Source organism: Oryzias latipes, chromosome 16, assembly GCF_053564925.1.
Source record: "Oryzias latipes strain Hd-rR chromosome 16, Olatipes_Hd-rR_3.1".
In the NCBI taxonomy this organism is placed as follows: Eukaryota; Metazoa; Chordata; class Actinopteri; order Beloniformes; family Adrianichthyidae; genus Oryzias; species Oryzias latipes.
In genome coordinates, this window is record NC_136252.1 from 22825669 (window position 1) to 22853259 (window position 27591).

General features: G+C 38.5%; 2 protein-coding genes across 5 annotated transcripts in view; one reads left to right on the forward strand and one right to left on the reverse strand.

The window, feature by feature from the left end:
- cacng8b (calcium channel, voltage-dependent, gamma subunit 8b) overlaps window positions 1-11431 on the forward strand; it is a 30671-nt gene extending 19240 nt beyond the window's left edge. The window contains exons 2-6 of the mRNA XM_023963966.2: window positions 1885-2174; window positions 2839-3063; window positions 6823-6906; window positions 8503-8643; window positions 8749-11431. Of these exons, the coding sequence (XP_023819734.1) occupies window positions 2841-3063; window positions 6823-6906; window positions 8503-8643; window positions 8749-9545 (1245 nt within the window). The 5' untranslated portion in view covers window positions 1885-2174; window positions 2839-2840 and the 3' untranslated portion in view covers window positions 9546-11431. The remainder of the gene's footprint in view (window positions 1-1884; window positions 2175-2838; window positions 3064-6822; window positions 6907-8502; window positions 8644-8748) is intronic.
- A 3206-nt stretch (window positions 11432-14637) lies between these two features.
- cacng6b (calcium channel, voltage-dependent, gamma subunit 6b) lies at window positions 14638-27538 on the reverse strand. Of its 4 annotated transcripts, none has more exons than XM_023964193.2 (5): window positions 27399-27538; window positions 24026-24753; window positions 20565-20639; window positions 16458-16595; window positions 14638-16287 (listed from the first exon to the last, which is right to left on the reverse strand). In XM_023964193.2, exons 2-5 carry the CDS (start codon window positions 24387-24389, stop codon window positions 16067-16069), a joined length of 798 nt encoding a protein of 265 aa, XP_023819961.1. In that variant the 5' UTR covers window positions 24390-24753; window positions 27399-27538; the 3' UTR covers window positions 14638-16066. The 4 variants fall into 4 exon arrangements, with proteins under 4 accessions (XP_023819961.1, XP_023819959.1, XP_023819957.1 ...); XM_023964191.2 differs by having other exon boundaries at window positions 24026-24566; window positions 27399-27537; XM_023964189.2 differs by having other exon boundaries at window positions 24026-24748; window positions 27399-27535.
- Between the last annotated feature and the right edge of the window lie 53 nt (window positions 27539-27591).

Sequence of the window (27591 nt, forward strand, 5' to 3'; positions counted from 1 at the left end):
GCAAGCACATAAAACCCTTTTTTATATAAAGGAAAAACACAGTCTTACATTACAAAATGTGCTGCTTTCATGTGTTTTAAGTATCTTCTGGTTTTTCCCGCATCATTTTCATGTGCGAGCAACCTAGCACTAAAATTAGAGAAAATGTGATGGAAATTTAAACTTTTTAGATTTTGTTTTGGTTTACTATTAAATTGTTACTAAATTAATTCCTTTACCTTAAAATTTGCTTTTACAGAAAGCTCTCCATAGTTTTTTTTTGTTTTATCATTGAACCAAGGGTAGCTATTTAAATGAGTGCAGAATAAACCCATGAAGTGCTGCAATGGCGTAGAAATTATTGACGAAGTGTGAACTGTTACTGCGCTTATCCTCATCCCTTAAAGCTTAACCAGGGGAGGCTATTTCCTCACTGTTCAGGCATCAGTTCAACAGAAAAAAATAAATGTGAACCCTACAAGCAGCCCTATAGTCATTTAGTAACCGTTTTTTATTCTCTTTTTTTATTCTTTCAGAAGTAACTCATCTTTTAATGTGATTTAAATATAACAATGAAAAACAGCAGTTTGAGTCATCTTGTGCCTGCACCCTCCTAGCAGCAAAGCTGAACTCCTTTAAACAGGCATTATATCCTGTTTGATGAGAAATAGAGATTTTTGCAACCAAGTGTATGCAATTTATGACTTTGTCGACATGGACATATTCCCTCAAGAAGGATTTATTTTATTTTTTTTTTTTTGGCTTAACCCACCTCAACGGCTCTGTGGCAAAAGCTTAAGCTGAAAAACATCCTGCACTTCACTACATCATGTAATTTTATGGTCTAAAGTGTGTTGTTTTAAAATTCACTCTGTCATTTCCACCTCATTTCCCACCACTGATGCTTATTTTAGTCAAATAATTGTTAGATCATGTGTTTTAAAAATTTCCAACAAGGCACTTTGCAAATTATACCTAAAAATGTTTTTCCTATAGGAATTAGGATTTAAAGAAAGTGGTCCTTACATTCTGTAAATAGTTACGGCTCATTGAGTCTTGTAACTTGAGTATCGAAGAAGCAAATACAAAACCATAATTTAAAAGCGTGGAAGATTTTATGCAATATTTGTTACAATGGCAGGTTTTATGACATTATTGTTATGTTAGTGTTTTATTCTTCTTCATTTGTTTTTTGTTTCTTTCCTTTCTTTCTTTTTTGGGTTTGCAGCAATGTTAACATATACACAAAAATGTATTACCGTAGTTTTATTTTGGCTGGTCATATTTTTTTATTTTATTTCTTAAAAGGCACATAACAAAAGTAAATGTATGTTCCATGTTAATGCTAAATGAATAATTTAAGGAAATATTTACACATTATAAATAGATATAGATAGATAGATAGATAGATAGATAGATAGATAGATAGATAGATAGATAGATAGATAGATAGATAGATAGATAGATAGATAGATAGATAGATAGATAGATAGATAGATAGATAGATAGATAGATAGATAGATAGATAGATAGATAGATAGATAGATAGATAGATAGATAGATAGATAGATAGATAGATAGATAGATATTATATATTAATATTTACATACTTTTTAAAGAGGAACACCACTAATAGAGCTACACACTGAAAAAAGAGAAAACACATTGCTTCCTATTTTTAAAACTTTGACTTTATTTCTACATTCAATATTGGAAAACCTCAGATAATTTATTCAGATTAAACACAGTCCATTCAAAAACACAAAAAAATATTACAAAGGACAATTCTAGCATAAGACTCAAAAAGTTTGTTCCCTAAAAAATTCTCAACAATTTTTTTTTGTTCAACCAAATAATATAATTGCACAGTGTAATTATTATTTTTGTCTTTTCTTTGTGTTGCAGCAACAGACGCAAAGGAGCAGGAAGCATGGGTTTTGTTTAGCAGGGTTAATCGAACAGCAGACAGACCAATAGCAGGACGTCTGTCCACAACGCCAAGGAGCTCCAACCTTCCAGAAAGACGTAGAAAAGAGACAAAGTCACAAGAAGGAACATAAGCGCAAGAAGGGGAGTGCAGAGCGGGGTGAAAACAGTCGATGGATGCTGTCCGGATTGAGGGGACAGCAGATTCTTCACTGACGAGGAAAAGAAAGCTTTCAAAATTGAGTCGAAGGATAGAAACTCGCCGTCAGGTAAGTTTCAGTTAGAAGCTTTCTTTAAGTGACCAGTTTCCAAATCAAGTTGGCATTATTGATTTATTGGCATCTAAGATAGTTAAAAAAAAAAAGAAACTACAGAGATTATTGCATTGGTTTGAGCCAGTCTTACAAAACACACTTGGATGAGTCAGAGTGACATCTTATATGTGAGTTATGTGATGCATTCTGTACTTGAGCCAGCATGGACGTTTGCATATCAGCGCTGCAGTCTCACGTCTCCTCACTGAAGACTGGTGTTCGGAATCGCATGTGTAATCTGTTGTGCATGTGTTTGTGTATTCGCCTCTAGCCCTGCTGATTGCGAGGCAGAGAACAATGTCAGAGTCATGAATATGGAGTTTACCGAGGCTGCTGTGCTTAACATCAATTCTGTCTGATTAAGCAAAGTCAGCAGTCACCAAACTTTTCTCCAAGGACACATAACAGAGCTACCCAAGCACCTTTACACCTCTTTTCCTTCTGGCCCACACTCACCCTTTCACCTCATCATCTCAGCTCTATGTTCCCAAACTTTTTTTGAACTACACTGCACTGCGTTAAGTATAGAAAACCAATACCTGCCTTCGTATGGAAATCCTTTTATCCTCTTCACCTTTGTTTGTCTTCTCACTCGCATTCACTTTGTTCTTTCTTCAAGGCATGGTGTGTGAGAAGGGGATCCAGATCCTTCTCACCAGCGTGGGGGCTTTCGCAGCCTTCGGCCTGATGACGGTGGCAATAGGGACGGACTACTGGCTGTATTCTCGTGCCCTCATCTGCAACAGCACAGCGAACGTCACCCAGGATGATCCCCATAATAAGGACAAGAAGGATCCTGGTGCACTCACGCACTCTGGGTTGTGGAGAATATGCTGCTTGGAAGGTAAAAGAAATGCTGTAGGTGCAAAGGGAAAAATACCCACTCCAATCAAAGTTGTGTTTTTGGTGTTTTTGACATGCTCTTCTTGCATTTTTCTAATGATGAGCATATATTTAGAAAATTTGGTTCAAAAACGCATTTCTGAGTATTTTTTTACACAAATCGTTGTAAATCAGCAGCAGAGAAAAAATTCCGTGCGAAAAAGAATACATTTGTGACAAAGAAAATACGCTGCGGGGGCCACAAGCCCAGTGTTTGATCAATTCTGGTTCCTAGTCTAAGCTGGCATCTGATTTAAAAATGTATGGCTGCATAGCTCCAATATTGCTTCCCATTTTTGCTGCACTAGTAATGCTAGGTTGGGCGTGTGAGGGGCTGTAAGCTAGCGGCATAAACAGCTCAGCTCTCAGGACAACGGGAAAGTGAGGTTGCTCCACACCAACTGTCCTGTCCACAACTCAGTGGCAAATTTATTATGAAATACTGCCGCTCTGCAGAAACTATGTCCTAGGAAATGACACAGATTTGGGGATTTTGTCTAAAAACAGCATATACATAATTAAAAGACCACTGGGAAGACTTTAACAATAATCGAACAAAAACGAATGACTTTAATAAATTCAAACAATATTGCTCTACAAATCATTGCTTGCATCATCAATATAGGCCAACTTTGGCAGTTTAGAAAAACTCTTAGACCGGGATAGAAAGGTGAAATCCATCAGAATGAACAGGAAAACCATAAAATTTTGTTTTGTTTGGTATGCTTTCTCTCTGCAGACTTTATAACAAGTTGACTTTGCACAAAAAACATCATGTACTGTTTTTTAGAGGGGATTTTCCTAAGCTAGTGTTTATCTTTCTCCTCAGATAGTCTCACAGCTGAAAGGATGACAAAAACAGGATTGAGGCTCAAAATCTGTTTTTTAAATGTACGACATTGTTTAAAAAAAAGAACAAACACTTTGTAAAATTGAGGGAAAGTTAGTTTTCAGTAGGGGTGGCTTCATTTATAGATAATCATGCATGTAAACCCATAAACATAAGTCTGAGAAAGAAATGTAAAATGGAATTGTTCTCGCAAGAACTCAGTTGAATAGAAAATAGCCTTTTATCTGTAATTTTGAGGAATTTTCTCCACTTCAAAAAATTCTTCCTTAGGAAGAGTTTTGCATTCTGTCATTCAGTGATTTGAGGAGGTCTATCTAAACCCCTCTACGCTGACAGCAACACTTTCTGCTGGAAAACATCTGTCTCTTTACCTAATTTAATGTTCTCTTTGCAGCACAACCTGAAAGATTTTTAGATTCACTTCTGTGCCGTAAAGTCAGCCTTGAAAGTTTTACTGTTGATACATAACACGAACACACTCATGAGAGTTTCCAAGGCTCTAAAACCTCACAGAATGCTATACATTTTTTTAATGTTGTTCTTCATCAAATGGAAACAAAACCATATTAGCACAGAGTCAAGCTCACAACCCACTTTTTTCTCTCCTCACTGGAGATGAGTTCAATACACATTTCTTATCCAATATATATATTTTAGTGTAAAGGCCTTTTTTTTTCATTTTTATCTCAAAGTGAAGCATCGCTATTAGGAATGACCATATTTACTTTCAGTTTGTGCTTGTTAGACCACAAAACGGAGACAAACGCCTTTTAATTTCACGCTATCTGAAGATCAAATTTAAAACAAAACATCGATCATTGTGCTCAGTTACATTTAGAAAAGTCATCTACTGAACAAAAAAATATTTTCTCCCCTCAGCTTCTCATCTCAAGTGGAGGAAGTAGCAAAAACTGACAGCAACAATCTCGCAATCTTCAGCTTGTTACCGCAACACAAGCTGCTAATTCATTATGCATTAGACTGGCTGGCTGACACTCAAAGTGAAGGCTGGAATAGTTAACAGTGAAGCAGTTCCAGCTAAAGGGGCAGCGGGGTTAGAGATGTGTGCCTTCCCACCCCCCACCCCCAAACGGAATTTGAACAGTTTCTGTCTCCAGGAAAACCTCTTGGCTCTCATCATAAAGCCGTCCCAACCCCTCATGGGCTTGGTCATTGTACAAAGCTAATTTGTCCTCATTGCTAAGCTTCTTGATAGCAAAGCAGCTAATTAAAGATAAGCTCCAAACCTTGCAGCTTTTCTGCAGTGCACCCCCACTCCTTTCCTTCTGTAGTCCCCCTCTTCGTTTTCTCCTACCCCAGCTCTTACTCCCTTCTGGTTGCATTTCAGTGCTTCCTTAACACCTCTGTGGCAGAGTTTGCTGAGCCACACTGTTATTTAGTTATTTGATTATTCATTTGCTGGAATGGTTTAGAGGTCAAGTATCCTTTATTTCTGTGGCGTATTTAAGCCAAGACGGATGCGCTGTGGCTGTGCAGCAAAGCACTGAGGTGGATCTGAGGTTGAAAATGCACGACTTGCTTGCTCTAAAAGATTTATGCCTGTGAGTGGGTGGCACATTATGCTGGGAATGGAGATGTGTCCTGTCCTTTTATCCCTTCTGCAGATCCACAGATGAAGGCGTTTGCAGTGTTGCAGCTGTTCCCAATTCTTTTTTGTTTCTCTCATGCTATTTTGGTCAGACGTTGTACAAACTTGTGAACTTGTTTTTAAATATTTAGTGGGTCAATGATCTATTTATATGTGTTTACTTGGAATAAGGAAAGTGCTAAATTTCTGTTGTGCTGTGATGCTCTATCAGGCGGTCTTTGTCGTAGATACAGCGTTTTTCATGTTGTGTTTCACTGATACATTGGGTTGTATTTCTTGTTCTTGTGTGATATGACTATTTCATGATCTATATGTGTCCACTTAAGGCTTTTTTTCATGGACATGTAAAACATTTAGAGCTTGGATGTGTGAAAGAATGGTTTTAATTTGTCTTGTGCCAAGGAGCAGAGTCAAAATGTATTTTGAAATAATTTACAGAATCTGCAGTCAGAAAGAAAATGTTGCATTTTTTTATGCTTTCACAAAACAAGGTCTCTGCAGCTGGGAGACAAGATGCACTGAATACCTGTTGCCTCATTGTGCCTCACAGAGTATCATGACTGGAGCAAAAAGAGGGACAAATCCAACTTCAGATTGATAAAATCTGCAGAGAAAAACTATTTGCTGTTTAGTTTTTACTTCAGGATGGCCATGGCCGCAGGCTTATGCTGGTGCAAATGCAGAGATAAGCAATGATAGCAATATATTCTACAGGGCGTTATCGCCTCATATGATTGGTCCTTTTTATCGGGTGACGTGATCTTGCTCCTCACTGTTGTTGCATTTTCATACAATTAATAACTCCCAAAATACCTTAAAGCTGAACCTTTCTTAGGACAATGTCTGCAGAGAACACCCATCACTGTGACTTAACTCGTGTCTCCTTGCTTTGTGTCCCCATCTGTTCTTTTACAGATTATCTTGTGGAATTGTGAGGGCTGTAAAAACAGAAAAAAGCTCACCCCCTCATCTGTTCATTTCTCGCTCCGTCTGTTTCCTCATTCCACCTCACAACCCATCCATCAGTATCAGTGTTGTGCTGTTATCACCATGCGTCCCTCCATACATCTGTCTGTCTACATGCAAGACACTGGCGGGTCGTTATCTGTCCTCCTGCGTCTGTGGATTTGTGTGTGTTTGTACTAACACTTACCCCTCTTGGACATGTTGTTCTTAATATCTGCGTGTGTGATGTTTACAAAAACTGATGATTTCAAAGCCTTTAATTTTATGGTAACCTTGTTTCTTATCGTTTTTCTCAGGAGTGAAGAGAGGAGTCTGCTCTCAAATTAACCACTTCCCAGAAGATGCAGACTTTGACCACGACGGTGCAGAGTATGTCCTACGTAAGTCCAAACTCAAGACAAGACAGTACAGACAGTTGAGAAAACGCTCCAGAATAGAGTAACATAAAAGTTTACAAGGTTTTAAAGCAATTTTTTTTCTAAATGTTCATCCCTCAGAAAACAGTTTCACTCAGAAGCAAACATGACAGTTTGGAGAAAGTCATGAGAGATGGGCTGCCCCAGTTCCCAGTCATTTTCCTGCAGTGATGCCTTTCTCCTCTGTGATATGCTACATGTGAGCGTGTGCATGTGGAAAGCCTGTCCTCTGTTTACAATAGTGCAGAGGCATTTTGATGGCATTTAGGTGGCATTTTATCTCCTGTGGACTAGTTGTCCTAGATGGGAGGAGTGTTATTACGTGTTTGTGTTTGCTTGTGCAATTGTGCACGTGTGTGTGCTTGGCAAGGCTCATTAAAGCCTTGAAGGTCACGAGGGAACAGTATGATTCAAATGTGTACCTGAAAATTAGTGATTCATTTTATTAACAAATATTCTGTGTCTATTTTCTGAAAAGCATTATTTTTGCTTCTCTCACAGCAGTGCCGCTTGTTGCTCTGCTTTGTGCTCAAGATGAGACTGGTATTGCAAAAAATAGAATAATTTAACCCTTACGTAGTATTTAGGTCAAATAGACCCAAATTCAACTAATACAGAGAAAAATGTTTAATTTATTTTATCTTTATTTGTTCATAAGTATACCCTAATGTGTTTTTATAGCCAAGCAAACCAGAGCAGTCTACCCAAAAAATAATTGTTTGCCTTGCACCTTTGTGTGATATTTGGGTCACACTGACCCTTCTTTTCTCAAACCTAAAGATTGGTAATAGAAAAAGCAAACCTGTGACTGGAATGCCATGTCATGTCTCTACAGATGTTTGTAAAAAAAAGTTTTAAGAGAAAAAAAAACAATTGCATAACTTAACACAATCACTTTCTTTATATGACAATTGAGTCGATTTGACCCAGACACAACACAAAGGATAGTATTCAACTTTCTAACACACACACACGCACACACAAATGTTCCTTTCATATTACATTATCTAAAATAAAAAATGTTAATGTTTTCATTCAAATCTTTCCTTAAAAACCCACTCCGATTATCTTTTGAGCTATCTCTAATAGCGTTTCCATTTGTCTTTTGACTATGATTAAATTCAGAAAATTTATATTGTGTTCTAGGACATGGTTTCTGCAGCAGTAGTTCATTGGAAATTTACCTCTGAGTTGTGGGCAGGACCATTGGCATGGACTAAATAAGCGATATTTCAAACTGTATTTTTTAAATGATTTGAATAAAGAAATATTCAGGTTTGTCATTTTAAGCTTAATTTTCGTTATATTTGTCCTCCATCATCAGATAAATGCGACAAGAACATGATAAAGACACCAAAAACACAATTTTCATCAGAGTTGGTCTTTAAATCTTGGTTCCTTCTTTGATATTAAAGTGAAAAGTAAGACTAGTTTAAATTTTGTTTAACACTATAAAAACTTCAGTTTGTCCTCAACTATTTCATGTTACTCTGATGATATGCAAAAAATCATTGTTGTGTTTTTTTTCTTAAATTTTTTTGTAATCTTTGATCTATTTAGGGGTTGTCAGGGCTTCCAACATCTTCCCGATCCTTAGTGCCATCCTGCTGTTGATGGGAGGAGTTTGCATTGCTGCTAGTCGTTTCTATAAAAGCAAAAGGAACATCATCCTGGGAGCAGGGATTCTCTTTGTTGCTGCAGGTAACAAAAATGTTACATGTTCAAGTACTTGCAAGTTTATATGCACGTGTGTTAGATGATGCTCTCGATTTCTAAACATTTATTAAAAACTCTGTAACCCCACAGGTCTAAGTAACATCATTGGTGTGATCGTCTACATCTCAGCTGCTCTGGGGGACATTTCACCTAAAAAGGATGAGGATAAAAAATGGCAGTACTCCTATGGCTGGTCGTTTTACTTTGGAGGCCTGTCCTTCATCATGGCTGAAATGGTGGGGGTTCTGGCAGTTAATATCTACATCGAGAAAAATAAGGAGCTCCGCTGCCGCTCACGCACCGACATTTTTAAAAGCACCACACACGCCATGCTCCGTCTCCCCAGCTACCGCTTCCGCCGCCGCTCTCGCTCCTCCTCACGCTCCACTGACCCCTCGCGCTCTCGAGACCCGTCACCTGTAGGGGGAGTCGGGGGGAAGAACTTTGGCCTCCCCCCCTCGGCACTTCTTTCGCAGGGCCCCATCTCAGTGTCTACCTTGCCTAACCCCCACTCTCGCTCTCACACTGCCCTGGCTGGAGGCGACATCTCCCTCTACACGCTGTCCCGCGACCCCAAACTGGGGGGGTTGCCACCCATGTACGGAACTGTGGATAGGGCCACTCTCTATCAGCTCCACAACTGCTTCCCAAAGGATGGGACTGGAGGGGGAGTGATGATGAGTGGTACTCTGCCCTCACTGAAGACCCACAACCCGTCCAATTCCTCCAACTCCAACGCTCCCATGGGCAACTCAGTAGGCTCCGGCCCCCCACCTTTCACCTCATCCACAATCGACAGGGAGCGAGGGATGGGGACTCTGGACAGGCTGAAGGGAGACAGGGAAAGCAATTCTAACACCCTCAACAGAAAAACAACACCTGTGTAGAGCAAAATGAGGAAGAACGAATGGAAGGGATATTGGTAGTTAAGAAAGTCAGAAAGAAAAAAGACCAGTTGTGTGGATCAGACAGAAACATAGACAAAGGTGAAACTTCTCCCTTCAAGTTCACTGTTAAATAGTCCACTCAATCTCACTGAGAACAAAAAGAAAAGTAATAACTGAGCGATAATAACAACAACAATGAACTCTCACAATAAAACTATTTTGATATTTCAATGTGTTAGAAATGATTTATTTTGTTAATGATCAAATGCAATTAACGATGGGCTACTGTAGCAACTTTTCACCTAATTTCCATTCTACGTTACCACAAGTTTAACCAGATTATCATCAATGTCAAATTGTTGTTGCGATTATTCTTGGGGTTATTACAAGCTACCCGTATTTGCCAACACGAGTTTGGAATGAAATCTTACTTTTGCTTTATTTTTAATTTCACTCTTATTTTGAAAATCAATAAATTTTACTGTGAATTCTTCCATGCAGAGCCACTGGAGTGTACAGTGAGCTGTGTGTAACTGTGTCAAAGTGTCAAAGCATGAGTGTGCACAAAATGTGGGAGAATGAGAACTAGTGTTATTTTTTTAACTCCCAATATGATAGAATTTTCATTTATGATCTGAACGTAGATGTGAATATTGTCTTCCAATATTAATGCTAAAAGAAATGCAACAATAATGTGAGTGACTGAGACCACTGACCGACTCATTGTAAGTAAGAATCAGAGTTTTCTATGGGCCTCTGTTAGTCTTCTTTCCATTCTACTCAGTGTTACCAGTAGTACTTGTAGCTTTAGTCGTGTTGAAGATGTTAGTTCTTGGGCATTAAGAGAAATCTCTGATTTGAAGAATCAAAAAAAAAAAATGAGACTAAAACACATTTGTACAGAAGCTGGCGAAAGCAGCTGCCTGAGCATCAAAAGATCCAATCATTTTTTTTGTATCAGACGTCCCAAAGTGACACATGCAAACCATTGTTTTTAATTTTTCAACTGCAAAAAAAAACTGTTTATGTGAGTGGGAGGGTTTGAGAAAAGAAAAAAAAATTTGTGTACATTGTAATTTACAAATTCATGTCAGTTTTTTATCGATGCACTATTCGGAGCAGGTTTGACTGCTGTGTTGTGATCGTAGCCCCAACTTCCAGCTCCCATTGGTTGGTTTCATCCACCAGCATCCTCCAGCCATTTGTGGCCCCTCCCCTCTACGGGATCAAAGTTTCCTCCTCCTTATCATGCAATCTTATCAGAGCGGATCCTTAAGTCTGCTCCAAGATTCTTTTCACTGTGCCCCCCCACAACTATAACTGCTGACTCTAAAATGTTTGAGAATGTAAACACATGTAAGTCACCCCCCCCCCCCCCCCGACACACACCCCCTTTCTTGTCTAAACTGCCTCAAGCAGCTGCAGCTTCAGGGTAGAAACCTCTGAAACACCTGCTACATGTTAAGATGATGAAACCTAATAATGACCAGATGCTTCCAGATTCTATAATTTGTTTTTTTTTTCTTTCATTTCAGAAAAAGGAAAAATGTGAGAAAAATGCGCACAGATAGCATTCATGTGGGCAATATGAATAGTATGTAGTTGAGAATAGATATATCTAGACAATTATGGTTTATCTAAATGTGTGATAAACACTGTATTGCACGAAGTTTATAGAAAAAAAACCAATAACAGACATATTTACAGACTGCTGTCTTTTGTTTCTTTTTTTTTCTAAATAGAAGTTCTTGTCTCTTGTGAAGTAGCGACAGCACACATGCACACATACGATTTTATATTTTTGATTTTATATGTTTACCATGTTTTCATAAAACAGAGCTTGTGCAAAATACAAATAAAATAAATGGAGAATGCAGCAATTTCAAGATGGTGTAGCCCTATACATTTATTTGAAAACAACACAAAAGCCTATCTATGCATTCAATTTCTCTAAAATGTTTCGAAAAATAATATTAATAATAAAAGCACTTCGCTCTCTAAGCTTTGACTGTGTTTGTTTGGAAAAATTGTAGCAAAACTGAAACACTTTTTTTTAATCAATGACCAGACTCCCTTTTTGTATGCAGTATCTTCTTCTACGTGACATTGTTTGCATGCATGTGCAAACATCCATATCAGTAAAAAATATAAAAAAATTCAAATCTGACTTGTTCAGCTGTGGATCCAAAGATATTAAAATGTTTGCTTTTTTTACATTAGTGGCAAAATAAAATGTGTTTTCAATTATGAGTTAAAATACTACCTATATAGTGAATTTATGATTTACTATTAATTTTTGCAATATACAGTATGTATTCCTTCATCAAATTTTACATTATATAATTTTTTTCTATTTTTTTCTGTCTATATCCATTTTAACTGCCTCTAATCACAATTGGATTCTATTTATTTATTTTCTATTTGCAAAGAGCAGAGAGCCTCTTGTTTTGAACACATCTTTTTTTTTTTTTTTTTGCAAGTGGGGTTTCATTCTATAGGCTACTTTGCGGGCAAACCAGGTGTACATTTTTTAAATCTAATTTCATTAAAAATGTATTAAAAAATGAATAAAAATGTTATTAATTTATTAAGATTAAGATTTCATTTTATTTTATTTTTGAGGGGAGAAGTTATGTAGAAAAGGGATAAAAAAGGAGGTAGATGGCACAGAGCCCAGAAAACACAAAACAAGCCAAGTAATACACATGTTTATCTACTGTTGCATATGCTCCCATATAGTTTTGAAAATGTTACATTTTTAGAATTTTGAAGGTTTCAGAGTTTGGTTCCTTGAATAGTTTGCTTTATTTATCAGCTCAAAAAGCTCTTTTAAACTCTGATGAGGACAAAATACGATAACTCAGCAGCAATGTGCAGCAATGTTGCCGTGTTTTTCACTGCAAGATGCTTCTAAAAAGTTTAGTCCAGGGTTTCTGAACTCAAGTTCTGTCAGGGTCCACCAACTTGCATATTTTCCAGTGACCCTGCATAAATCTGACATCCTGGCATGTCATCAAGCAGGTGAGCTTGAGCAGGGAAGCATAAAAATGATCCATCCCTGTGAACTGGAGTCCAGAAACAATAGTTTACGGTAGTCCATTCTCAAGAATGCATTGTGAAAGAAACGCAGACCAAATGAAGATGAAAAAATCTTTGGCTTCCCTCATTCATTCAAACAGTCTGCCAGACCATCCCAGTGCAAAAGGAGGGAAGGGTGCTAAAGAGTTATCATCCAAGCGATAACATCCATCTATCATTATTTTTTTTTGATATAATAAAGTAAAGGATATTTTGTAGAAAAGTGTCAGTCTTCTCCTGAATAAAAGTTTGGATTTCCTGTTGTGCAATTGTCAAGTTAACCCTTGTGCTATCCTAGGCACTTTAACATTGGGAGTTGGGTCATCTAGACCCACTATATAGTGTGCTGAACCTATTTTCTTCAATGATTTGTGATCTTCACTGGTGTCCATGGATTACATGAAATCCTTCCACCTTTATCCACCTTTTTCATGGTACGGAGAACACGTCAAAGTAAGGGTGGGGTCATCTAAGATAGCACAAGGGTTATACAAAAATATACTTTAAAAAAAAAAGTTTGTTCATCTAATTTGAAGGCCTTTCGTCTTGTTGATGCTCCACTGAGTATCCGTGGTCTTAAATTGTTAAATTATGGTGCATCAGTGCAGTTTTGAAAGGTAATGTTAGTTAAAAAGCAGCTCTCAAGAACATGCACATATTGAATTCCACTTCAGCACTGTGTTTTCATGCACATTTACTGTAAGTTGCTGTCTTTAAAGAGGCATTGACCTTCCTTGTCAAACTTAAATCTCTATGCATATTTGCTAGTTGGTGGAGACGTACTTAAAGTTTATTTAGTGTCATTTTATTTGACAGAATGTCTTTTTTTCCTTTTCTTTTTTAAATTTCCCATCTGGTCCTCTGTGAGTGTTTTGCATGAACAATTAGAAAAAAGGCTGCTTTGGTTTGACCCCTGAGGGACAATCACTGTCCTATGAGAGGTTGGTTCCTCTCATAGATTAAATAATACAGCAGATGCTTTAGGGAGAAAGCGTGTCAGATACTTAACAAGGGGTTCTGAGATACCGGACAGTTCTGCTGGACTTTAGGGATTAGTTAACCGGAGTGCCTTTCCCCGTCATTATCATACCTCAAGCAATCCATGGACCTGATGAGAGATTTAAGAAGCACAGCTGGAAAATCAAAAGTGGCAACTCTCATGCCACCTCCTGTCTTAAAAAGATCCATTTAATAAGTAGACAGAAATAAAGCTTTTATTTTCTTTGTTTTGTTTTTCTCCCATCCATTCCCACGTCAACAGTTCTAGGAAATCTTTTTCCATCCAGCATGCATCTTGTGTCCGTGCACCACTTTTCATGCAGTCCAGTGGAAGTATTAGCAGCTAAATATACAACCAGGATAATGTGTCATGTGGAGTCAGTTTCTATCCATGGGGAGTCAAAAGCAGCAAGTCCTGTATATGGTTGAAGGTAAACGTGGGTTTCTGACTGCAAGAGCTGTCCATGTTTCTTTCTTCTTCTTTTTTTTTTAATTAAACAGTTCATTGTGTGTTAAAACAAAGCGGAGAAGTGATAAACTTTTGGCCTTGCCCAGAGACAGAGGGGAAAGTGACACAGCAAGGTCAGGGTTGGAGAGGGTGCAGTTATGAAGATAGACTCCGGGGTACATGGTTGAAATTCAAGGGTAAGGTTTCCCAACCTGTGCTGTGAAATGCACTGAGCTCTGGACTAATTATAGAAGAGTAGTTTTAGAAGATGGAAGCTCATGTAGAGAGGTCAGGAGTCACGGATACTTCACATCAAACCTGCAACGCACTTGAAATAATGATGGACGGAACGCAACTAAGAGAAGTTGTGGCGTCATTGTTGTGTCGGGTCACTGAGACCTCATATTTTCAGCTTTTGTCAGCTCAGTGTGTAACGGGGGCCACAAGCTGCACGTATATTAAAATTTTTTAATAATAATATCAATTATTTTAAAAATGAGCATTTTATAATATACTTTTTAAATTATTGGGGCATTCTCATTTAAAAAAGTGCCACAAAACAGTAAATAGCCATTAAACAAAAACATTTATTTTTTCATAAATTTACATTCATTTGATACACCGAGACAAAACAGAACCAACCACAGCAGACAGAAATAAATAAGGACATCAAAAGCCTCTGGTTGATCAGGTACAAAGTTTCTAAAAGTTCACAGAATTTTCTCTTTTGATACATACAAAAAAAAAAAAAAGTAAGTCAAACTCCTCCATACCGATCAATATCTTCACAGCAGTTTTCACTGTTGCCCAGGTGCTTTATGTATGGTAATTCAGCTTAGAAAAATATCAAGAAAATTAGGCATAACACATAGAAAAGATATGTGGTTACAGTATATTTAATTCAGGAAGTAAGTGTTTTAATTTATATGTCATAAATATTATGTTTTAAGAAAGACATAAAATGATGTTGCAGCCTGCTATACGCTGAAAAGGTTGAAGCTTTTTAATGGAGGTTTTGATTTTTTATAGAAGAAAGGAGGTTAGACCAACAATGCAAAAGGAAAAAAAGTCATTTTCAATATCATTTATCTTAACTTTTAAAATACTTTTAAAGGGATTGTAGACAATAACCAAACTCTATCAAACACAACATTTCAATGCCAAAAAGAGCTGTAACTGTTGTGGTATCTTTATCAGCATCTTGATAGAAACAGTTATCGAAAGGCACTGAAAATAACTTTATCCTGCAGAGAGCTCAGCCAGATCAATACTATTTCCCATAGATGTCCTGATAAACGGAAATAACTGGTGGAGTTGTCTAGACACAGTCTTTTACGATTGGGTTACTTTTTAAAACGTTAAAAGGAAGGTTTTTCCCTTTTTGATAAGGGTAGGACCTTCTTAACACCAGCATGATCTATTGAAACTGTGTCTTTTGTTGAACTGACCCAAGAACATTTTAATGGCTAAATTTCATTATGATGTTTTGATGCCTTAAACTGCTGCAAGATCACAATATTCAATGCAATGAGAGAATGGAAAGCAATTTACAGGCTCAGAGAAAAAAACAAAACATCAAGTCACAAATGTCTTCAACATGCACTCACCTCTGAACTAGTTACCAGCTCTGCTTACACAACAATTCAAACCAAAAATGTTGTGTACGCAGCACTCAGGAGCATCAAGGTGAATTGAAAACAAGGTTTAAATAGAATTGTTTTTTATATATGTGAAAATGGCTTAGGTTTCATCCATTGCTTAAGAATCAACAGTGCCATGAAAATAAAAAACATATATATATTGTGGTAAAATCAATCTCTACTGTTCTTCCTGCACTTTGTAATTCTTTTCCATTACTCTTCCTAAACTTAATTAAGACCTATTATGACTTATCTGCCAAGAGCAAGCCCAAACTCAATGATGTCATAATTTTTGTGCTGTATTTTGCTTGCTCTTGAACATTAGGAATATTATCTGCACATGTTGCATTAAAAGTCTAAGTGGTGCTGTTCTTGTGCGGCCAACACTTCTGCCACGGACTAAAAGGAAGGGAGAGAAGGATGAAGAGGAAGCCTCCGAAAATGAGGATGGTTCCTGCTGAGCCAACACAAGCCACAGACCAGGACAGCTCATGATGAAGCGGTATTGAGTGGTCACTGGCCAGCAGCGCCAGCACAGACTGGTGGAAAATAAGGACTGACAGAAAGACCAGAACCCCTGCAAAAGATAAAAAAGAACAATATGGAGGCGTTAGAATGTGTTCACAGTGGGGCAAAAAAAGTATTTGAATTGGAAACATAGAGAAAGGACATTTATACCAAAAGGCTCTGCTCTAAAAAAGGATTCAAAAAGTTAATAAATAATTTAGGAGAAAAGTAAGATTCTACCTGATGAAATGAAACAAAAGGAAGCTGGTTTGAGGAAGAAGGCAACTCCTTTGCTGAGAGACATAACAATGCAGATGGAGCCCATCACCATCATGGTCAGACTCAAAAGTGCCAAAATTGCTGCAGCCAGATTTAGATCTAGGAGATAAAGAAGACAGACTGTTATGAGGAGAGGGGCAGGGAAGAAGCTGAAATTCACTTCAAAAGATCTGCTATGACAAGGCAGAGACAGTATGATGATCTGAGTCGATGATTTTCTTTAGTCAAACGTTTGAATCTGACAACGTTTGAATCCCCTGCATGTCCTTTATGATTTTGTGCTCACTATTGAAAAGCAGATTTCAGTCATAACAGCTGAAAGTTTGGCATTCAGTTAGCATCTCACCATAACCAGTGCGCTTTTTTTGCTGTTGTTGTTGATTAAAAGGATTTCATGGTTTTGGTAGACAGTCCAGTTTAGCCCAACTGTTGCTATAAGGTACTTTAATAATTTCCATAAACACTAAACAGGTTTGTACAATTACACTGAATCAAATAAAAATAAGAATAGAAAAAGTGAAAAAGAAAACAAAAACATAAGAAGGATCTAGATAAGTGACTTCTGTAAGTGATAATATGACTTCTAGCAAAATCACCTTTCCTTGAGCTAAATAGTAAAGAAAGAGTTAGTGAAGTGGAACAGTTGCTTATGTTAAAGAACCACTTACTTTCTACTTGTTTCCTTTTTTCTAATGAAGAGCTTAAGAAATGTTAGTTTCTGTTCAATTCAAACCTCCAAGATCTGTAGACTGAAGGTATTTAAAATATAATATTGATTATTACACTTGAACTGTTTGCAAAAATGTTTAAAATTTATGGACAGAGTTCAGGGAGGAGGATTGAAGAGTTGAATGCAAAGGTGAGATACTGTAAGTATTTGAAAGATTTAACCCTTGTGCTATCTTAGATGACCCCACCCTTACATTGACGTGTTCTCCCTACCATGACAAAGGTGGATAAGGGTAGGGTTGTGCCGATGGACGATATCATCGTCCATCGTGATGGGTGACTGACATCCCGATGGAGAGACCACCATCGTGATGCCACGCCCCCGCCACGTTGCGCGTCGACACCATAAGCCGCGGTTACATGTACAAAATATCTTGATGGGATCAATGGTCGGATTAGAATCCAACCGTGTACATGGGCCCAGAAAAATGTTTTCAGAATATAAAAACGTTCACTAAAGTCACAATTTCGGTCGGAATAAATCATTCGCACATGTGCAGTATTCGCACATGCGCAGTTTGAAAACCGGAAGGGGACACAACTTCCGCCGAGCGGCTTTTTTTCCAAACTTTATTGAATGTAACAATTCAATACAAAACGATAACAGCACCGAGCGGCTATATATATTGACATGTCAGCTCGGTAAAATACGAGATGATCTTCTAAACGTGCTTTTAATAATGTTACGGTTATTATCAAACACCTGTTCGCTCATCATTTGAATTTTAATCCGTGTGGTCAGTGCTTTTTCTGAACCGAGCCAGGATTAGCAGTATGCTAACACGGGCTAACAACATTAGCTTTGGGTGGCGCTGCACGTAAACGTGTAAGAATAACATCAGCCTTTATTTAGTCGGGACACGACTGGAAACACAAATCTGCGTGATTGTTTGAATGTTTTCTAAGGACTGAGCGACATTTCTGCTTTGATGCTCAAACCGCTGTGTGTGCTGACGATCCGAGCTGTGCTCAGACACACGTTTAGACCCGGTTCTGAGTTTGGTTGCCTGTACCCCTAGAGCTGCGGGAGGGATCGCAGTCTTAAATCTCCCACACATACCGCTCATGTACCCCCTCCCTTCCCATCAAACTCAAAGCTTTAAGTCCGCGCTCCGCCAGTCCACTTCACTAATTAAGTGCGGGAGCGACTACACTTCTTTTCTATCTTGCTTGTAACTTTTTCTGTTAAAGTCACTTCCCTCAGTTTATACTGGATCATCGCGGATTAACCATTAGTTGGGAAATAAAATGAAAAAAGCAAAATAACGAATAGCAGTTATATAAGAACGAAAAATGTAAAAATACCCCCCCCCCCGACGATGTCATCGTCCATCCCGATGGTTGACAGCAAACATCGTCAACGGCCAAATTAGGGGACATCGCCCAACCCTAGATAAGGGTGGAAAGATTTCATGTAATCCATGGACACCAGTGAAGATCACAAATCATTGAAGAAAGAAGGTTCAGCGCACTGTCTAGTGGGTCTAGATGACCCAACTCCCAATGGTAAAGTGCCTAGGATAGCACAAGGGTTAATCTCAGTGACCTAAATAATGTTTGTTTGTTAGTTTTTAAACAGCTACAGAAAAAAAATCTCCAATGGTTTAGTTATTGATATTAGAAGCTGTGACTCTATCATTATCAATTTATTTCTGTTTCATCGTTGACAATCTTCTCATGAGGAAATAAGTTAACATTTATTGACGGTCCCTAAAGTTGGGAAAGAACAAAAGCAACAAAAGTTATTTTTTTGGGTTTGCATTCAATTCATAGATAATAATTTAAACCAAAAAATACAAAAATAAAGCAGGAAGGATGGTATGTTTGAAAGGGGCCCTAGGAATAACCTATTTCACTTTTAAATGAAAAGGGGACTATTCCAAAAATGTAAAGAAACTGCAAGACTATCTTCATCCAAGTTCCACATTTTGTAAAAAGAAATGTGAAAAAAAGTAAAAGAAAAACATAAAGGGAACGGTGGAAGTAAAATGTTTTTTGCTTTTTCTCCCACTGGATCAGGAGTGACATCAGATATTCCTCAATTAAATAATGCGGAGGTGTATCCATGCAACAAGACCAGGATCATATCAACAAAAGCAAATACTAAGTGGGACAACAAGTATTTCACAGTACATAAGTATTTGCTAAATATTTGTTCAATAGCAAACGTTTACTTCAATAATTACGATGTAAGAAGTCAAATGTTTCTGAAAGGTTTTCAACATTTTTGCTCTGTAGCTGCAATTTTGGTCAATTCTTCCATGCAGATCTTCTCAAGAGCTGTGATGCATGGGGCTGTTGCCAGGCAACTTGAATTCTCCACAGATTCTCTATGAGTACAGGTCTAGAGACTGGCCAGAACCCTCCAGAACCTTGAAAGGCTTTTCACGTTACCCGAATGACCTGCTTAGGATTGTTGCCATGCTGGAAGATCTACCTATGTTTCAGTGCTCTCACTGATGACTAATGGAAGGAGGTCTTCCTTCCATCTCACAATAAATGCCCCCATTCATCTTTTCTTTAATATGGATCAGTTTACCATTTCCATTTAGACAAAAATAGCCCCAAATCATGATGTTTCCACCCCATGCTTCACAGTAGGAATGAGGATGCAACTCAGAAGTTCTCCCCCTCCAAACCCTTGCTTGCTATTTACATACTTTCTGCGCTGTTTACAAATAAATGTGTTAAAATATTGTACAATAACTACAGAGAAAGAAACTTTGTATCCCTAGTGCTATCCTAGGCACTTTAACAATGGGAGTTGGGTCATCTAGACCCACTAGACAGTGTGCTGAACCTTTTTTCTTCAATGATTTGTGAACCTCACTGGTGTCCATGGATTACATGAAATCTTTTCAACTTTATCCACCTTTGTCATGGTAGGAAGAACACGTCAATGTAAGGGTGGGGTCATCTAAGACAGCACAAGGGTTACTGAATCTTTATTTAAGGAGTTACTGTTCGTTTAGGATAGGTATTCGGATTTATGTGTGATTGTTATTGAAAACTAATAGGTGTTGTGCTCTTAACTTGAACTTTTGACCAAAAATGTAACAATGACTTAGCTGATGGACAGTGTTACAAAAGAATAAGGTATCAACCAGCTAACCTGATTAAAAATAATACAGAAAGTGGCCTCTTGGGGGCTGCATCTGACACATTAATCATTCTGATAAAGTATGGCTTGCTTTGGAAAAAGGGTGGCAGTGAAAGTTAATGAGGTAAAATATAAACTACCAGCACGGTTCTGTGAACACCACTGTGAGCGTCTTTATTGATAGTTTTGGTGCGGGTGCGACTGGGGAAAAAAAAAAAAAGGTTAAAATAAGGTCTCACTTCTGTTTGTCGTCTTCTTAAAAATGACTGCATTCTCCCCAGAGGTGAAGAATTTGAAGTAGGTGCAGTTGGATTCTGTGGGTACAAAGAAATGATAAGACATAGATGGAAAAAAAAACGCTCTTCTGTGTGGATGGCTGCTGGTCCCCTCTGATGTGCCTACTATGCATCCATGCAGTCTGTCCTTCCAGGCATCATTTCTATTTATATCCAAGAGTTGAGCATTAGCTTGAATACCCAAAGACACAGACCTCTCCATAAACACACACGCCCATTTTCCAGCATTGCACATATTGTGCCGCCAAAGACGGTGAGAGACAAAGAACACTAAGGCTCGATGGCAGACGAGGGAAGGAAGACAGAAAAAAAAAGGGGGGGGGGGGCAAATGGATTATAAATATTAAAATGGAAAAAAGACTTTGGTCCAGAAGAGTACAAGGCAATGCACTGGGTGAGCAAAGAGATGAGCGGGGTGCAAAATGCTTCAACTGTACGATAAAAAGGGGGAAAAACAAGATGGCTTGCAAGCAGATTGAAGTGTGTTGAGTGAAGGGAAAGAGAAAAGGGAGCCACAGATGCAGAAGGAGGTAAGGGAGCAGGAGATGTCAGGAGGGGGAGGAAACACAGAGGGGTTGGTTAATACTGCATTAGACATGCACTCTCCCAGAGTCTCTGTCTGTCCCTCTTCCTCATTTCCCTTCTATATTTAGACAAAAACTGTGAAGCAGTCACATTCCGCTCGGCTTCACAAGCACATACTGATTTTTACCCACTAAGAATTACATTATCCAAGGTGGCCGTTTGAATGCTAACACACATGCATTCCCACAAATGCTTCCTTTCATTAATTTACTTGACCACATTTGCAAACGTTTTAATAAAGTGCATCTGCCATTTATCTCCCCGCTGATTTTGTAGCACATTACAACTGTCAACTGGTTTTTCCATCCCTGCTGGGGCTGCAGTTATTGAGCCGTCACGTTCCTCTCCAGCGGGCAAGATGGATCGCAAGTCTTGAGGTGGTCACACTTTGAAGCCACAGGCTTGTAAACAGGGATACGGAAGAGAGGAGCGACGATTGCAAAAACAGTTGTTTCTCTATAAACATGATGATGCCACAGTCAACTGTGACAAGGGAGCATGGGCCAACTGTGGTAGGACGTGTGGGGGTGATTGTCACAAACATACTGGCTTCTCTAACACAGCAGCAAAAGATCTTGCGATCGGATCTGCTTGAAGCAGCCAGAGATGCAGAATAGAAATCAAACATTTGCTTTTTTAAATTGGACAAAACTTGCTAGATATAGTTTTTGTTAACTCTCTGTAATTCTTACAGAACTTTCAGCAACTATAAACCTGTGGTCTGTTTCTTTGACATGGAGCTGCATGTATAACAGAATGTTGTCATATAGTGCAATACAGGAGACATCCATTCAAAAGCTTTTGTGTAAGAATTTTCATGCATTAGGATGGCAAAAATGCACAACAGCATTTCAATATACATTTGCAGCAATGAATGTATTATATATATATATATATATATATATATATATATATATATATATATATATATATATATATATATATATATATATATATATATAGTTTTTCATACTATTTTTATTTCTGCTAGGTGCAAAAATGATTTTAAAATAATAATAACAATAATAAGTGTGCAGAAAAATATTTAAGGGTGATCTATTGTTGCATCCATTTTTGTTTTGATTGTCAAGAAACCCAAGAATGCATTTTGGCTATGAATGACAGGTAAAGTCTTTTGCTTCTTTAAGGTGTGTTTTCATTCATCTTCTAAACCCGTTTTGTCCCTTTCGGGGTCACTGGGCTGCTGGAGCCTATCCTGGCCACTCATGGGCGAAGGCATGGGACATCCTGGACAGGTCGCCAGTTTGTCACAGGGGCCACAAATCACACACCCATACACACTCAAATTCACACCTAGGGACAATTTTTGTGTAAGTAATTAACCTATGAAGCATGTTTTTGGACGGTGGGAGGAAGTCGGAGTCCCCCGTAGAAAACCCACGCATGCACGGGGCAAACATGCAAATCCACACAGAAAGGTCCCCCATGGATGTTCTGTTTCTGGTCCCCCAGCTGGGACTTGAACCGGGGGCTTTCTTGCTGTGAGGCAAGAGCGCTAACCACTGTGTTCTTATGATGCAGCAAAATTCATTTTCTACAGATATAAGAGAGAAAAGCCTTTTTTCTTGCTCACACACAGCAAAAAATCCTTCCTTTGTCCATGTTGTGAACATTGTCAAACAGAGTTCAAAAATTAGGGTGCAAGTGTGCTTTTTTCTTTTTACAGCTGTTGATACCCAGCTGGATAAAAAAAATAACTGGCCTTTTTTTGGTCAATCATTGATTTAATTATTTTTAACTCACTATGACTTGTAATATTCCTGTAGTCAAGGCAAAACTGCAGAGTCACTATAATTTTACAAAGACGTGTTTTATAGATAAGAAAATGTCCCATAATAATAAACATAGAGACCATCAGGTACAGAGGTCATAGTTAGTCTCACTCATCTCCTCTCTAAATGAAGCAACATTCGTCCTGTAGCTTAACGCTCACCAGGGTTCACAAATCTGGAATCATTTTACCTGAAGCTATAAAAGTAGTCTGTATTTTAAAAGAAAAACCCGGGTCAGGAGGTGCATGTTTTTGTGTATGGATATGACATATTATCCACCTCTCAACAGGGATCCAAATCAAAGACAGAAAGCATGTCAAAGCCTGAGAGCCACACCAGTCAGAGGTACCTAATTGGCATCACTTTGGCAGGACATTTCTCATTTATTCAAAGAAGAAGAATTGATTTAAGATTTAAAGTGCAGTGGAAAATGTTTAAGCATGTGTGAAAAAAGGTTGTACCTTGAAGGAATGCTTTCAAAAATGTGGAATGTTAATCAGAAAAAGGAGAAAAATAAATAATAATTATGATGCTGCCTTGGTGTTGAAAAATGTTAACATTCTTCTCAGAGCATTATCGTAGACTGCCACAAATATACATTTTGTAGGCATCTTGATAAAAGGTGTTGTTTTGCAAGTTTAAAGCCAGTTTGATTTTGTTGAATAAAATCCAAAAATGAAATCTATTCCTAAGAAATCTTAAATTCTTTAATGTGGAATAAAATTATGTTTATAAGGCTACAAGAGTTTAAATATCAGATGGTTGGGAGGATTGTGTTTGTTCAGTACATGCTTCCCAAAAAGGGAACCACTAGTAATTTCTGGAGAACATATTTGTACTCTCGACATTAATTCATTATCAGATTAATTTGTGTATCTTGGAGGTAGACATTTATGGCAGTGGAGATGAGACATAATCCAGAGAGTAAAGGGAACAACATGCATGCATTCCATTCTGCCCACTTCCCAGCAAGCACAGCCAGATAAACATAAACTCACTCAGACACACGGCAGCCACAGATCTTACCTCCAGGTAGGTCAGCCGGGCCGCAGCTTGTCCTCTCTGGGTCTATGTCAGACACCCACAGGGTACGGATGCAGCCCTTCCACAGGCCATAATGAGCCATCTGGCAGGTCTGGTTGCCGACGAAATTTTTGGGCTGAGCCAGTTCCACCCAAAACTCCGTCCCCATGCCCAACACCGTCAGAGTCACCCCAACAATCGACACGAAGAAGGCCAGCTTGATTTTGCCCTCCTGGCTATCGCTCATCTTATTGGTCCGTCTTTGGCCTCTGAAACCTTTCATTCCTCCCATACCTCCACCCTGTCCAGCTCCCGCCACCCCGATGCGTCCCTCATCTTCCTGCTGCACAAAGAAGTTGGACCACATACTGTCCAAAGTATTGGGTCAGGCTCAGTGGTAATCAGAGGAACGAGGCGAAAAGACCAGAGGAGGAAAAAAATCCAAAACCAGCGTTCAGACGATGGATGTTGAGCTGTTGCACGGCGATCTGCTCTGCTAATGTTCAAAGTTGAGAGACACAGCTGCCGTGTGCTCAGCTGCGCTCTGCTGGGTGAGTGAATTGAACAAAAGCAGTCAGAATTAAATATAAGTGGGTTGTACACTGAAATTAGACAAAAAGAACTATAAATAGATGCACACAGAGGTAAGGGGGAGATATGCTAATGGATAATAGGATGGAATGAGACAAAGGAAAGGACCAGGAGAGTCGGTCTGCTTTCCGTCCACTGCTCTGAAACACAGAGATGGAATAGAGATGAAAGAATTGCCGGCGCATGCTTCAGCAGAAACAAAACCCTTTCATCGACAAAGTAACATTTCATTTTCAACAGCCCTCACAAAATCTACCATACTCTGTCATGAAAGCCATCTGACATGTCCTCGGCCAACAATAGAAGCCATATGGTGTTTTGCTGGAATCTTGATTCAGATGAAGAAACAATTGTTCTGGATGAGCTGGTTTAGGGGGTTGGCACAGGGTCAAGGTGACAGACTGCACCCCAGCCCAGGACAAGACCACACATCTTTTGTGTTTCTCCCTGAGTGGCTACACTGCAGCCTAGATCCAGATCCCATGTTATCTGACAGGACAATGGGATGCTACAATTACCTCTCATCCTGCATTGTGTGTCCCAGCAATGGCTGGGAATTTAACCAGCTTCTGAAGTGAGTTGTTTTTATGTTATTTTTTTAAACATAAATCAGGCTCCTATTGGAGCATGTTCTGAAAGCATGAGCGACAGGGCACAGCAGCGTAGGGGCCCTCAGTGGGATGCATTAGAGGTGATAATTCAAGTCTGAACCCTCTGACAGAGTGGGAGACGCAGTAATTAGGTTTACTGTGCGGTCCAACAAGTCACTGAGGGAAGGCAGGAGGCCAGGCCTGCCTAAAGGCCGCACAAGCAGGCCACAGACAGTTGGTGGATCACTCAATTCAGATCTTTGCACTGATAGCATCAGAGGTTTTAAATAGACAACACAACACAAGAACCGTCTTGGCGAAAGCCCTGAGTGTTCACTATTTGTACTAATCATATTTACACAAAAATGAATGCAAAACAGACCAACGGATTTACGTGATAACAGATATTTCTGAAACTCAACAGGAATTAAACGTGTGGAGAAAAAACACAAACTTTTGTTTTTTTACTGAGATGCTATGCTAGGGTTTCTATTGTTCAAATCTCCGAATAACAGCAGTATTTTTATTATATTGTTTTGTATTTAAAAAGTGCGAATCAATACATTGAAGTATTTCCTCATATAAAAATATCATTAAGCCCTAAAAGTCAATATTTTTGCAACTTTAGTATTTTCTAAGACAAATGGCTTGGCTGAACGGCAAAACATGTGATTTAAATAAAAGAGAAATGAGCAGAAAAACAAAACAAATCCAATCAAGGTAAATCCGCACACCCCCATCTGTGTGATTGCACTTTTTACAGAATATTCAATTATTCATTCTCATATTTACCGTATTTTCTGGACTATAAGTCACCCTTTTTCTCATAGTTTGGCAAGGGGTGCGACTTATACTCCGCAGCGACTTATATTAGAAATAAATTGAAATAAATACATTGTTAACCCTCCTGTTATGTTCATTTGTGAGGAACAGAGATGATGTTCCTGGGTCAATTTGATGTATGAGGTATGTTAGGTGTTAAGAGTATGTTAAGTGACTCAGAGAATCAGCAAACTTTTTTTTACAGTAAGATCTTGAAGGCTAACAACATCATATTCTATTTTCCAATGATTTCATAGATTCAGAAATGCAATAAAAATGACAACTGTTTCTACAAATACAGGATGAAAACAGAGTATTAGTTGGCTAATGATGCTTCATGAAAGGAATAAATAAATATGAGAAAGAATTACTGTGAAATTATGAGATAAACAGTCTGCTATGATTGTGTCATATGAGGTTGTGCAAGTTATTAGTTCTTGGTCTCAGATTTTGTCAAATAAATTTCCCGTCAAAATGCGACTTATAGTCCAGTGCGACTTATCTGTGTTTTTTTCTACTTCATAATGCATTTTTGGGCTGGTGCGAATTATACTCCGAAGCGACTTATAGTCCGGAAAATACGGTAACTGAAATTAGCAACAACTCTGAGGCACACAGCTGGAAATTCAGACATGCAAATGTTTCATAAAAGTACAGAAAAAAAACATGCGTTAACTTAAAAAAAGGAAGTAAAAAGTCAAAATTGGTCTAATTTTTTTATTTATATATTTATATTGCATAGCAGGAGTTCTACGTTTCAAACCTTTAAAGAGTTTACAAATGTGGCGTTGATGAAAAGCAATCACGCATTTCTCCTAAATGATTCATCCTAGTCAGATCTTTCGAAGAGAAAAATTACTCTGCTTGTATTTTTGCATTTGTTTAGGAATATTCAGATTCTATGTTGAAAAACAATCAATACATGAGCCTCCTTCCCTTCTCTTGCTTTTCCCAACAGGGTTCCTATAAAACAAAAACAACGGCATTCTCGTGACAACCCCAAGGCCTCCAGTGAAAGCCATTTAATGGATCAACTTAAATTTGGATGATACATTTTTTTAATCAGAGGCTAGATACAGAACTACAGATTTGAACAACATTCTTTTCATTTTTTTTATGAATAATCTGAAGGCTGACAGGATCAACAACTCGAGCTGCAACTACTGTCTATTTAAAGCAATGTGTCCATATGTACTATGTTGACAATCCAGCAACATGCAATAAAAAGACTCCAGCAGGCAGAGGACAACGCATGTGCTCGTGGGTGCCTTTTATGCTCTGAAATCTGATATTAGCAGTAGCAACAACCTGCGCAGCAACTGGGTATAAAATAAAGCCGATTAAAGCATCAGAGGGAAGAAGAGAGTGCTGACCTGTTGGCTGCGTGCTGCTCACTTCAGGAGAAAGAGACGGCTGAAACTTAAGAGAGGGACAGAGTGATGATGGGAGAATCAGTGAGAGCGAAAAGGGGCGGGAGGCTCAGAGTTATGGAAAGTGGGTGTAGAGGGGGTGGACGTTCTGCAGACTGGTTGGTTGATGCCGTTGCTGCTTTAATGTGTCTGTTGG